Below are 12,517 nucleotides of genomic sequence, written 5' to 3'. Positions count from 1 at the left end.
TACAGACTATTTTCCGTTATTACTCGTTTTACCTTTAGGGGTTTTAGAAACCTTACGGTGGTGCCATACTGCCACCTGTTGGTGAAACGCAGCACTAACCAGATAAAAATTTCTGTGTTGCCTATGTTTGTACGTCGAGGTCCTCCCGCCTCGTGCGTGCAGCGGAGTTTATTCTAGCTGAAATTCAAGATAATTCGATATGGCTTTTATCGTTCCCCAGGACTGCAATTTTTACATTCATGTGAATAAGCAAAGAATCTCCAAACATTTGTGGAAATTCGGTAGTGAAATTCACTAGCTTCTGATGCAAGTTTCTTTCTAAACTCGTTTCCTACAGCTTATATGAAGAAGAGTATAGATACCATGTCTGAACCTAAACCAGTTTTGTGACATACCGGTATATACTGATTCCAGGTAACGGGAAGTGTGCCAATGCATGCAGACATTATAAAAATGGAGGAAATTCTCTTGGGACAAATGAAACATTATATACTACACTATCACCAGTAAATGGTTAACGCATCCCAATCCCAATGCAAACACAAAGTTATTTTACAACACACAGTACAGGGATCTTTTTTCTCATTAAGGGCACACAATCTCCTCCATACTTCCCAGAGCTGATGTTTCCTTCACACAATCTCAAGAAGGGAAACCGATTAGAGAAAGTGCAGGTGAAGGAATGAATCAAATACATTGTATGACTTTTTATTTGTTTTTGTTGTTTGGTACTTAAAAACCAATTTCCATGTCTAAACAGAGAAGTAGAACTATATACATAAGTGATGGAACACTGCATACCTGCAAAAGTTTACCAGATCCTGAATAAATAAAATCCACCGACATTTACACTCAAGTTCCTCTGTCCGCCGTGGACAAGCTGGAGACTCTAAACCAGGGGTCTCCAACTCCGGTCCTGGAGAGCTACTATCCAGTAGGTTTTCTATCCAACTTGGCTTCTGATGAGCCACACCTGGCCCTGGTATTTACCTGAGAACAGGTGTGGCTCATCAGAAGCCAGGTAGGATTGAAAACTGACTGGATAGTAGCTCTCCAGGACTGGAGTTGGAGACCCCTGCTCTAAACAGACACAACATTCAGCAAAGAAACCCAGGAAAGCAGAAACATTGTGTTCTCTACATCTGGTTAGCACACAGCAACAGAAACTGTACAAAAGTTCGGAAACACAATTAAAAATAATATTTACTGGCAGGTGAAGCCTCCTGAACTGGAGGTTAGGAAGAGGTGTTTGCATCGGAGTTACCAAAAATCACATTTTTGTGCTTGAACAAACGGGAAAAGCAAGGACAGCAGGATCTGACATATTTAGTCACAAGACAGCTTCGCCCTGAGAATCATTTTCCTGAACAGCCAATGGCCTTAGCGTCAAGGCCCCTGTGGAGAAACTCATTAAAACAGACAAATCGCCAGTGCTTTAGGAAGAGCTGCAGGTTTATATTCGGAAGTCCTTCGGACCTGCCGTACAGCCACAGCGGTGGTGAGTCGTCACACTAGCAGGACCGTATATTTGCACTGTGGTACACAACTTTGCGAGAAAAATGGCTCCATATCCCAACCACTCTCCCAAAAACAGAGGCAGGGCAGGTAGGTGGGCGGGAACGGCAGGTCAGATGGGCTTGGTAGTGGTGTTGTAGACCAGGCGCTCCATGTCCTCGGTGGCTAACGTATGGGTGCCGTTGACAGCCACCCGCTGGTGCCGTGGTGCCTGCTCCCTCTTGCCTTTCATGACACAGTAGCCCAGGATGGACAGCAGGATTAGGATGGCTACGCCCAGCAGCACGGCTATGGCAATGCCAGCTGAAGGGGGCGACCAAGAGCAGGTCGGGGGAGACACCGATATACATGCATTACCTTCATAATGAAACACTGTGAGGCAGACAAAGTTCCTCTGTGGATAGAGGATTCAGCTCAGTGCAGAGCTGATGCAGCGAAACAACGTTACCTGCTTGGGTTGTTTGTGCCTCCTGGTATTCGAAGGTTCCTCTTGCATAGACGTCTTTTTCTGCACAGACATACAGCTCTTTAATACTTCTTTGTGCCACCTCTAATACTTCAACCTTAACAGTTAAGACTTAAGTAATACTAACTGTTAGATTACTGAAGGCAAGACATCAGAAATCGACGGACATCATTAGTGCCTGAACATTATACACAGCAGATCTTACCCGATACGACTTGACAGGTGTTCATGCACGTTTCCTCAACCTCAAAGCGGTTGTTGTTCCCGTCACAGCCACCATAGTTGAAGCGGAAGCACTTCCGGGTCAGAGGGTCATAGTACCACAGGGTAAGACTAGACCGGCAGGGTCCTGTTTTAGGCGGCTCTGTGCAACGCACTGTGATAAAACGCAGGGGGACAAAAGTCAGTAAGTTTAATAAGGCAGACTTGGGCATGAAGGGTGGGACACAGAACGGCCAACTCACCTTTCACTTCATCGATTGGGATGTGCAGGAGAATTTCGAAGTTTTTTTCAACTAATAAAAAGGTGGAAAAACAGGATTGAACTCTAACTAGCAAAGAAAGAACATAATGGTTTCCAGACACTGAGATGCAGAACATCCCCCCCCCCCATAATAGGAGAGCTTAGGATCGCTCAACATTAGCCGGGTTAGTCTAGCAAGCCAAAATGACTCCACATCGAACTGGTATTAAAGAGCTGTGTGTATCTGTGTGCGGTAGGGTGGCGTTTCGGGGGTGCGACTCTCACGGTTGTCACAGGATGCTTCATCAGAGCCGTCGCTACACTGTGTCTCCTTGTCACACTCCTGACCCTTATCCAGACAGCATCCATTGCTGCAAGTGAACTGGTCCGGTCTGCAGGGACTTCCACACACCTCACCTGTGGACACACACACACACACACACACACACACAGAGTTCATATACTCCTCTTATTGTGGGAACTCTCCATTAATTTGTATGGCCATAACCACAATCACTACCAATCCCTTAACCATAAGTAACAAAATAAACTATTGTTGGCTATTTCAGTTTCTTAACTGCATTCACACACTTTTATGAAACTTAAGCTTATTTTGTGGGAACTGGAAAAATGTCCCCACAAATAAAATAAGTAACAGGTTACATCACATTGTTGGGACATTTGGTCCTCATAATGTGGTAAATACAAACCCAAACACATATGTAAGGCTAGAGCATAGAGAAACCCAACTGCAGGTCCGTCCCTCAAATCTGAAGCATTTCCTTGGCATTTCTAAGAGGTTCTGCCTCCCACAAATGACAGTTTTCAGCACATACATGCGATCCATAGGCCTTAATCACCTAATGAAACTCTTACACTCTCACGCAATATTAGAAATTATATTAGCATGATCTGTTCAGTAACTGCTGGCAGGTTCCTCCCGAGTGCCGATTGGAGCTCAGCGACCTTTAGGCCGATCTGAGACGGGAGGCTACGGTCTCACCTTTACTGGAAGGCCGGAGAACACCTCTGCTGGAATGGGTGGACACGGCTGTGGGGGATGAGGTCAGGAGAAGCCGGTTAATGTCACGCATCAGATGGCAGCCCGAGGCGCTCTAGAAGGCGGGCCGCACCTACCCGACTTGCACGCATCTTCACACTCATTCTTAGACACGTAATTGTTGTTGTTCCCCTTGCAGCCGCCGAACACGAACTGCTCACACCTCTCTGAGGCCGCGTTGTAGTGCCACCGCGGGAAAGAACCACGGCAGGGACCCACTTTCTTTGGCACCAGGCAGTGATCTGGAAAGGGCGGGGGGGGGGGGGGGTAGGTAACTTAAATCGCTGAAAGAACAACAATGACCTGGAGAGCCTGGACATAGGACGGTCATGGAGAGCGAGAAGGAGGGAGACGTAAACCGCTCTGGGAGAGAAGAACATCCCATCCCATTAGAGGGCTCTTTGGGTCTCAACACCCCCTTGTGGCACTAAGTAATGCGACAGGACAGTTCCCTTTGCTGCTTTTGATGAGAAGTGGCTCAATGTACAGCCGGGAGATAAACATATAGGGAAAAAAATACGCTAACAGAGCTAATAATCATTAGAGATTTACAGCGGCCACATCCCATATAACACAGCTGAACAAGTCACCGAACAAGAGCAGCCAAAAAACAAGCAGAGCAGCCCACAAGGAATGAAGCTTGAGGAGCACCCCCACTCCACCCCACCCCACCCCCACAGCGTCAAAAACCTGACAGTGGCGGAGATGTGATGACATCACGAGCGGGAGGGTAGGTGTGACGGGCTGCACATGTCTACCCTGAGCACTTCCCGTGCACAAGGCGGGAACTTTAACCTCGTGTCCGTTTATTACACATGAAACAAAGAAGGAATTTTAAAAATTAACCTGACTCAAGCCAGAGTTAGTGACAAAGTCAGGGCTAATTATCTACCCTGTAGAGTCTTTGTAAATTAAACTAATTAAAATATGCAAGAAAAATGTGTGGGGTCACTAGGAAGTTCCATTTCTCCACCTTTAACCAATGGGGAGACTCCTCGTGGGAAGGCTAAGGGGCGGAGCTTAAAGCGCTCCACTCACGAGGCCTTTCAGCTCTCGGGGATGACGAAATATTCAGTTTCAGGTCCAGGGCTTTCCTAAGGGCTGTTCCACTGCCCGAGGACGAAACCTGTGCATGCAATTGGAGTGGTGTGGCAACTCCAAGTTCCCGGGGTGGGGGTACATGCTGCTCTATTCCCCCCCATCTTCAACACAACACTTGAGAAAACTATGACAGAAGTATGCCACTATTTGCGGTCCTAAGAGAGCGGCTATTCAAATGTGTGCTGGCTGTCGCCATCGGCTAAATCGGTGGGACAAGTCAATCATAACACACAATACAGATTAAATGGCCACATTAACACAATAACATAAAACCAGTGAATATAAACATGACACTGCCATTAAATATCTGCCTGTCATTTGGGGGCTTATGCCACTTAAAAATGCTGTAAAATCACATTCACTTAGAATAGCCACAGACATGAAAAACTCTATAATGTTTTCCCTATTTTAGCCCGTCACCTTAGGCTTGGGACCAGGGACACAGAACCTCTTGTCCCAAACAATGACACTCAGCAACGAGTCAGACATAAACCTGCATTCCACAGAAGGACATTAATCACTAACATGCCACGTCAAAGCCACGCACACTGAAAGGACCCTCCTACTGAGAGAACAATCCAGAACTCACTTCCCACACATGCAAAAACTCAGTGTTTTAACTAGCCCAACCAGTTCCTGGTGTGTGTTGGGGGGGGGGGCGGGGGGTGGTAGGGGGATGGGGGGATGTGACGTCGTCACTTCCTGTTTTGGCAGCCTTTCGTGGGGAAACCAGATCACATCTCCGTACAAGCAAACCTGATATCAGTTTGTCACGCCCAGACATGGGCACGTAAAGGGCAGCGACAATCATTGGGAACCAGAGACAGTCACACTGCTGAAAGTGCAAATAATTAAACCATAACAAATAACAGCACACCTAAAAAAATGCAGCAGCACTTCCTAAACCAAGCACTGAATAATCCTCATCTTGAGCATGAATAAAAGCTAACACTAAAAAAGAACCTCAAAGCCATTTACAAGTATATAAATCCAGTAATAGACAGCGGTAATTTCTTTCCCAGAGGTGACTCAAGGAACTCGTTTTAACAGGCGAATTCCAGAGAAACACAAAGGTAAGCCAACCTGAATAAACCACTCTTTACAAAACAGGTCCCATATCACATAGTGCCGTGCCAGTGACTCAAATGCCAGGAACCAATTACGCAATGTCCCATATCATTCAGTAGCTAGATGCATTAAATGCATATAGCTGTCACTTTCAATTTCACACCTGTACATCTCACATGAATGTGCGGTACACCATGTTAGACCACAGGAATACAGAGGAAAATGCAGTATTACTTACACACACACAGACACGTAACAGCGATAATGGTTCCGCAAGGCTGTGTTGTTCTGACTCCCAATTTGTGCATTCATTCAAAAGCACAGAAAGGGCACATAAAGTCATCACACGGTTCATTCCCACATGTCCCACCCTTTCGTATCTAACGGACGAATATCAAAGGTCTTTAAAATTCACCACTGGAAAAAAATGACACGGAACCATGGAGGAGAATGTTTGAAACATACAGGACAGGCTGCCGATTCGCACAGAAAGTACAGACTGAATGCTACAAGCAGAACCTTATGTCTGGGTGTTTTGTAAACAGTTCAAGCCCATGAGCCATTGCTGTCATCACATGGGTACAACAGTCCCAGACCCACGTGATCTGAAAATGTGCATTAAAGCAAAAAAACACAAGCAGATGTTTGTGGAGATGGGGAATTTTATCATCTTTCCTAAAATAGCCAAAGAATGGTGTAAAGCCAGCAAAAAGACAAAGAGGAACCTTAATGCTGATCAGGAGAGTTTCCTTCTGTGCGGTTAAGAATGAAACACGCAGCACTCTGGATCTCACAGAAAAGCTTCCCCAGAACTCTGCTGGTGCTACCTTACCAGGGGCCCTAGGCAAAGCTTTACTTGAGAGGCCCCCCTACCAAGAAAACTGATGACTGTTGCTCTTCCTCCATCATGCAAGTCATTTGGGGGCTCTAAGCAACTGCCTTATAGTTAGAGCCGGCCTTCGCTGAACCCCACACTTACTCTCTGACTGTGCTTTGGTGAGGACCAGGACAGTGACCACCGCCTTGCTGGACTGGCCTGCCGAGTCGGTGACCATCAGTTGGAACTTGTAGACACCAGACGAGAGATTGGAGACCATGACTTGATCTGGCAGTTTTTTCTGACATGGCCAAAGACATAAATATGAGGTCTGGATCAGGAATGTGCACTAAAAACCGAGAGCATTACAGAAAAAAAATCTTAAATAAAAACTAAACATACTACCTTTATCCTAAGAGTAGAGACCTTGAATCCTCATAAACACAAAACTAAGTACTCCAACACAGGTGTAATTGTAATTGAAAGCAGTGTGGACTGGAGATCACAGAAACTACATTCACCTCCATGACCATAGAGGAGTCACCAGAAATGAGGGTCCATTCATAGGTCTCGATCCTATGATCATCCATGCTCTCAATCCCCTGCAGAAGCACGTCTTCATCTGGCTGCACCACTTTATCCGGCCCCACCCTGGCAATCGGGGGTCTGTCTTGCTCTATGAGAGGATGTTAAGGACCTAGTTCAGAAGATCATCTGACATCAACGGACAGCAATTCACTGCTTTTGAGTCTCCAAAAAGACTCAACTTACCAGGAACACAGATTGTAGCCACAAGGAACACAGACATTTACGGGTAAGTAGAAAAAAAAAACAAAAAACATTTTGATACGATTACATGTGTCATTTTTAAAGGGATAGCAACAGATGTGTTTTCAATTCGAGACAAGTCTGCATGTATGTAACAGTTTTATTACCTTGTAAATAGGATGTAGAATTTTCAGACTATCCCAAGGCTTTTGATGTAGCTAATTTTAGGTTTATAACTGATTAATATAGATTTGCCGTAAGATTTCTTGCGTGTGATAATGAAAGCGTGAGTGTCACGCCAGATGCGTGAGTTGGCTCCCCGCAATGTCCACGTCCCTTGCCTGTGTAATGGGGCAGAGCAAAAAGGACTTCTGCTAATCGTGATCCTAGCACTAGTGTAGCCTGTTACAGAGTTTTAATCGGAAACGGCCCGATAAACAGCGGAAGCTTCAAACAAGAGGCCGCGAATGACTTAAACCGAAAGGAAGGTGTAGGATGAGGGGCCACAGGTGTTATGCCGAAAAAGACATCCCTGCCGTAGAATGCATGCCTGTCTCTAAATGGCCGATTGGTTGCTGATCTGAAACGAGTTGAGCTACTTTGTCGAGTAAGGCTACCGTAGTGCTAATCAATAGCCCCAAAAAATCCGTAAACTCTAACCCTAACCCTCAAAAAACCTCTAAAACCCTAACCCCCAAAACCCCACTAAAACCCTAACCCCCAAAACACCCCTAAAACCCTAACCCCTAAAAAAAACCCTGACGCCCAAAAAACCATTAAAAGTTCAACTCTTCGGAACACCGGCATGCATTCTAAGGCAGGGATGCGTTTTTCGGCATAACACCGGAACAGGACGTGTCCAAACAGGAGCCGCCGTTCGGCAACTTTCATGACTGGCAGTCGCCTTCTATGGAGCTTCACATAAAATTCATGTTGAACAGACAAGCGTTATCATGTCTGTACTTGGAGAGAAGGTATCTCCACATCATTTGTTCATTTAAGAGGCTGATGTTTGTGAATAATTCAAACTCTGTGCCAAAGTTTTCCCCTACATAATAATATTCCGGTGTGGTTTTAGGTTTCAGTTGTGTGTCGGTCGTGAATATAAATGACGTCAGTTACCAATCAATCGTATGTGGCTTATTTTTTCAGTACTGCCAGAGGTAAACAATGCACAGTTGCTGTAAATAGTCTGTAGGTTTTGCAAACTACCCCAGCGCGTCTGACGTAGGTTTATAATGGGAAAATATAGATTTGCCGTAAGATTTCTTGCGTGAGAGTCTGAAAGCGTGAGTGTCACGCCAGATGCGTGAGAGTTGGCAGCCCTGACAACATACAGTGTATTTGATATACCAGGAAAAATAATAAATTCTTACGGGAACCAGAAGGGCCCTTGAGGTACTCGTCGAAAACGGTCTTCAGAATATAGTTGCTGAAGCCCTTCTTCCTGGCCATTTTGCAGACGTACGTCTGCTTGTACACACAATCGAAAAGAAAACACGCTTTGATCATGCCCTCGTCCGCCTCGTCCTCCATCAAGGCCAGGTTACAGCGGGGGTCCTTGCAGCAGGAGCGCACGCAGTCCTTGGCGCCGGTCACGGTCGGGGAGGCGATGAAGGTGGCCCCCTCCTTCACCGAGAGGTCCGTGTCCAGTACGAAGTCCTCCTCTCCCCTCTGAAAATTATCCAAACACTGCTCCCCGAAGGTGTCGGCCCGCAAACTGGGCGATCGGAGCAGAAGCAGGACGCTCCACAGCAGCCAGACCTGGGAAGAAATCATCCTGAAGACAAGGCGCGTCCCCGATGAGACCCGAGGTACCTCGACGGCTGAAATAAAACGGTAAGAGTTACATTTTAGTTCGGTTAATGCTGCCAGTGAGTTATAATATTTCAAACCGACTAAGATTTAAATAACACCGTTAAACATTAAAGTCGACTGTAACTTTACAATGGTACGTTTGGATAACATGACTAAATACATTTAAAGCAAATACCAGAACACACGGCCTCTTAGATACAGGTCCTACCTTGTCGCTGGTCTTTATGCCCTATAGCTGAATTGTTAAAGGGAAAAAAGAAGTCAAACTGGTTTTATTTCCCTTTTGTACTATCCCACACGTCTAGTCCACGGCTTCTTGAAGCCAAGAAATATTACTCAATATCTGTACATAGCAAAGTTATTGCCGATCTCGTTTCTCGGAGTCTCAGTAGTTTAATCATTCGCTTGTTTTCAGGTGTGTCTCCTCCTCCTGCAGCTACCTGTAAAATTCAGGAAGTGGAAGAGTCCAGTGGGGGCAGGGTGTTGGACGCTTGAGTCACCTGCCACTGATGCATGACCACTAACCAGAGCTACTGCCAACAGTTGCTATAATCAGAACCTGTTTAGGGTGATGTCTGCAAATGCTTCGTAGAGAGGCTGCGTCAGATTTCCGGAGGTCTCAGGGTTTTGCGGCTGGAGATGGATTTCCTGCCCTGTTACCGTAACACCGGGCTGTGCGTTTTAAAATAACGTATATGCAAAGAACACCTGTTGCAGTAACGTATTAATATATGCTGTAATATGCACACATCATGGTACCACTATTCACAAAATAACAGGCGTAAAATATGCAGTGGCGCAACCCAATATAATCGTGGATCGTCATATATACCAGTAGACCTAGCTCTTTTATGCCTAGAATGCTTAAAGTTAATTTCGACGTTTCATGGGTGATAAATCACCATCTGAGGCACTGGTCTAGGATCAGCATCCAGTATCATCAATTCCATCAACCGATATTCGGCAAACATCTCAAGCAAAGAGCTGAATATTACTGTTGCCCTCGCCATACGTTCCGTTTCCTAGGCAACAGAAGTGTGATTGGTTGTGCCACAGGCATGCCAGCATCCAGGTTGGTGGCCACGTTTGCTTGCCAAGTACACGCAGATGCCTAATGCCTTTGGATAGCAGCCCTGTGGGTGTAATACGTTCGCTGAATAACTGCGTGTGCTGACCAGCAGATGGCATTCAGTCACCTGTACCAAATAAAATTCGACTGCATAATGGGGGTCCCCTGGCGATGGCTGCACTGAGGCAGACTAACCTGTATTACTGTAGGTATTATATATCCTGTGGCACTCATTGACTCAGTAAGGCTGTTAAGTCAAATTAGTTGCACCTACAGGCATTATCAAAAAAAACAATGACGTCTGGTGTATAGCTAGGTATTAGGTGGTGTACTAATTAGGTCATAGCGGGGGCTGTTCTGTAGTATGTGTGAGCAAAGTACTCAACCTAAAGTACTAAGTAAAATGAATTTGATAAAAAAAAAAGGTCAGTAAAGCAGATGTAGAAGAACAGGCTTGGTGCGAGACACGGCTGTCAAGTGAGGTGAGCCCCTCAAATGAAAAACTTTAGTAGAGTAAGACTTAATAAACTGAGTAATCGTAAAACTTGCTAGCTCTTGCCTGCAAACAAGCCGGTGTATGTGGCTGAAAATTTGGTGGAAGCCGACCTAATTATCTAGTACAGACAGGAAATGAGGCAGACAAGAAGCCTTAATGATAAAACCCCTTGCTAACAATCATCATCAACTCGTTTGTGATGTGCAGGATAGTCTTTTCACATTTTTACTCTATAGCTCATTTAGGACATAATATTGACGTTTTTTTTTTTCCCCCAAAAAGGTTACTTATGTTTTTAAAATAGTCATAATGGTTTCAGTGACAAAGACGGAGTGTGACAATACATGGTGTTAAGTGTGACTAAAAATAAATCATTAAAATCTTTTATATTAACTGCGTAATTTCAAACTGTAAAATGATCTGCCAGTCATGTACAAACTACTTGCACCCCCTAGTTAAGCCAGAACACATTTTTTTACATGAAGATTAACTAGCAGCTTGATCATTCCCAACAAAGAGTTACTTTCCACGGCAGTCTTTGTTGTGAGATTATGTGTTGAAATGTGCACATTTATTTATGTTTGTTTATACTGAATGTGACTTACTATGTAACTTATATTTCAATGCATTGTTGGAGATTGACTCACGATATGAGTCATACAGTACAGCTTCAGGGAAGTGAAACTATGTGAAGATACCAATAATGTTTTCTCAGAGCCTTTGTGGGACTTCGCCACAGACAGGCCCCAGCAGAAAGTCGGGACTTTGGTGAAGTCCAGGACAAAGGGCTTTTATTAATGAAACTAGCTGATATATAGAGATTCTGTGCAGGAGAACAAGAAGACTTATGTACTCAGAAAACCACAGAATGACACTGCAGCCCTCCACATCCCGACGTAGTACACCACCTATCAGACAGAGGGAATGATTATTTTGTGGTGGTCTAGAGCAACACAGTCAGACTACATGCTAAATCATCTTAAGTAATTTTCAAGAACAAAAATAAAAACCATGATCACTCCGTTTCTCATACTAGGACGTGAATACATCACTTTTTGTGAATAATTACAATAATTAAGATGGTTCCTGTTAAAGAAGAACCGAAAAGGGGGCGGAGGGTTATTATGTTGGCAACTGAAGAACAATCCGATTAAAATGACTGAATGAGGTTCCTTCCACTCTACCTGGTGTGGGATGTGTACTGTCTTTGCAACTTGTCTGTTTTGCACAAAATGTATATTCATCTGTGATCTATGTACCTTGCTTCTGTATACACAAGACTTGCCCCCTGGGATCAATAAAGTTCACCTAATCTAATCTAATCTTATCTAATCTAATGGGTGAATAACAGAAGTATGGCTAGTCTTCTGCATTAACATAAATTCATGACTAATGCCTTTCTGCTTTGCTGTGACTCATGGACAGATTAAAAGGGGTGTGCTTTCAGTGAGAGCTGCCATCAGAGCTTTAGTAACTTGTAACTGCAAGCATACTGGTTGAGCTGGAGATATCTGCCCACAGGCTACAGTAAACTGGTGAGAGCAGTAAGTCCTCAGAGGTCTAGAGTAGGTGTTTATTGTGAGATCACAGTCAGTCTCCAGCTTAAGCCACCTCTGTATATGGCCTCTGGTGTTAGCCTGTGATACTCATTATCACTGACAGCGGGATTTCAAAGTCTCAATGAGATTATTAGTGAGGTGCTAACTGAATGGGAGAGGAACCAGAAGTGACAGGTGTGACAGGACAGGAAGGGGCGTGTCCTTGTAGGCGAGTCACGGCCGGTCTCTGAGTACTGCTGGCCGTGAGGTTGCCCTCTGTGGAAAGCTGAGCCACCGAGGTGCTGAATAATTCAGCATTTGTAACAGACGGGACCGAT

At 44.9% G+C, this 12,517-nt stretch overlaps 1 protein-coding gene across 1 annotated transcript; it reads right to left on the bottom strand.

The window, feature by feature from the left end:
- Positions 1-1,185: 1,185 nt before the first annotated feature.
- spint1a (serine peptidase inhibitor, Kunitz type 1 a) lies at positions 1,186-9,037 on the bottom strand. The gene is made up of 10 exons (XM_023802313.2): positions 8,635-9,037; positions 7,012-7,166; positions 6,653-6,791; positions 3,582-3,746; positions 3,448-3,495; positions 2,730-2,861; positions 2,446-2,496; positions 2,187-2,357; positions 1,964-2,023; positions 1,186-1,818 (listed from the first exon to the last, which is right to left on the bottom strand). Exons 1-10 carry the CDS (start codon positions 9,035-9,037, stop codon positions 1,628-1,630), a joined length of 1,515 nt encoding a protein of 504 aa, XP_023658081.1. The 3' UTR covers positions 1,186-1,627.
- Between the last annotated feature and the right edge of the window lie 3,480 nt (positions 9,038-12,517).

This window comes from Paramormyrops kingsleyae, chromosome 14 (genome assembly GCF_048594095.1).
Source record: "Paramormyrops kingsleyae isolate MSU_618 chromosome 14, PKINGS_0.4, whole genome shotgun sequence".
NCBI classification, from domain to species: domain Eukaryota; kingdom Metazoa; phylum Chordata; class Actinopteri; order Osteoglossiformes; family Mormyridae; genus Paramormyrops; species Paramormyrops kingsleyae.
The sequence above is the reverse complement of the archived record's forward strand: the minus strand, read 5'-3'. Positions and strand labels throughout refer to the sequence as shown.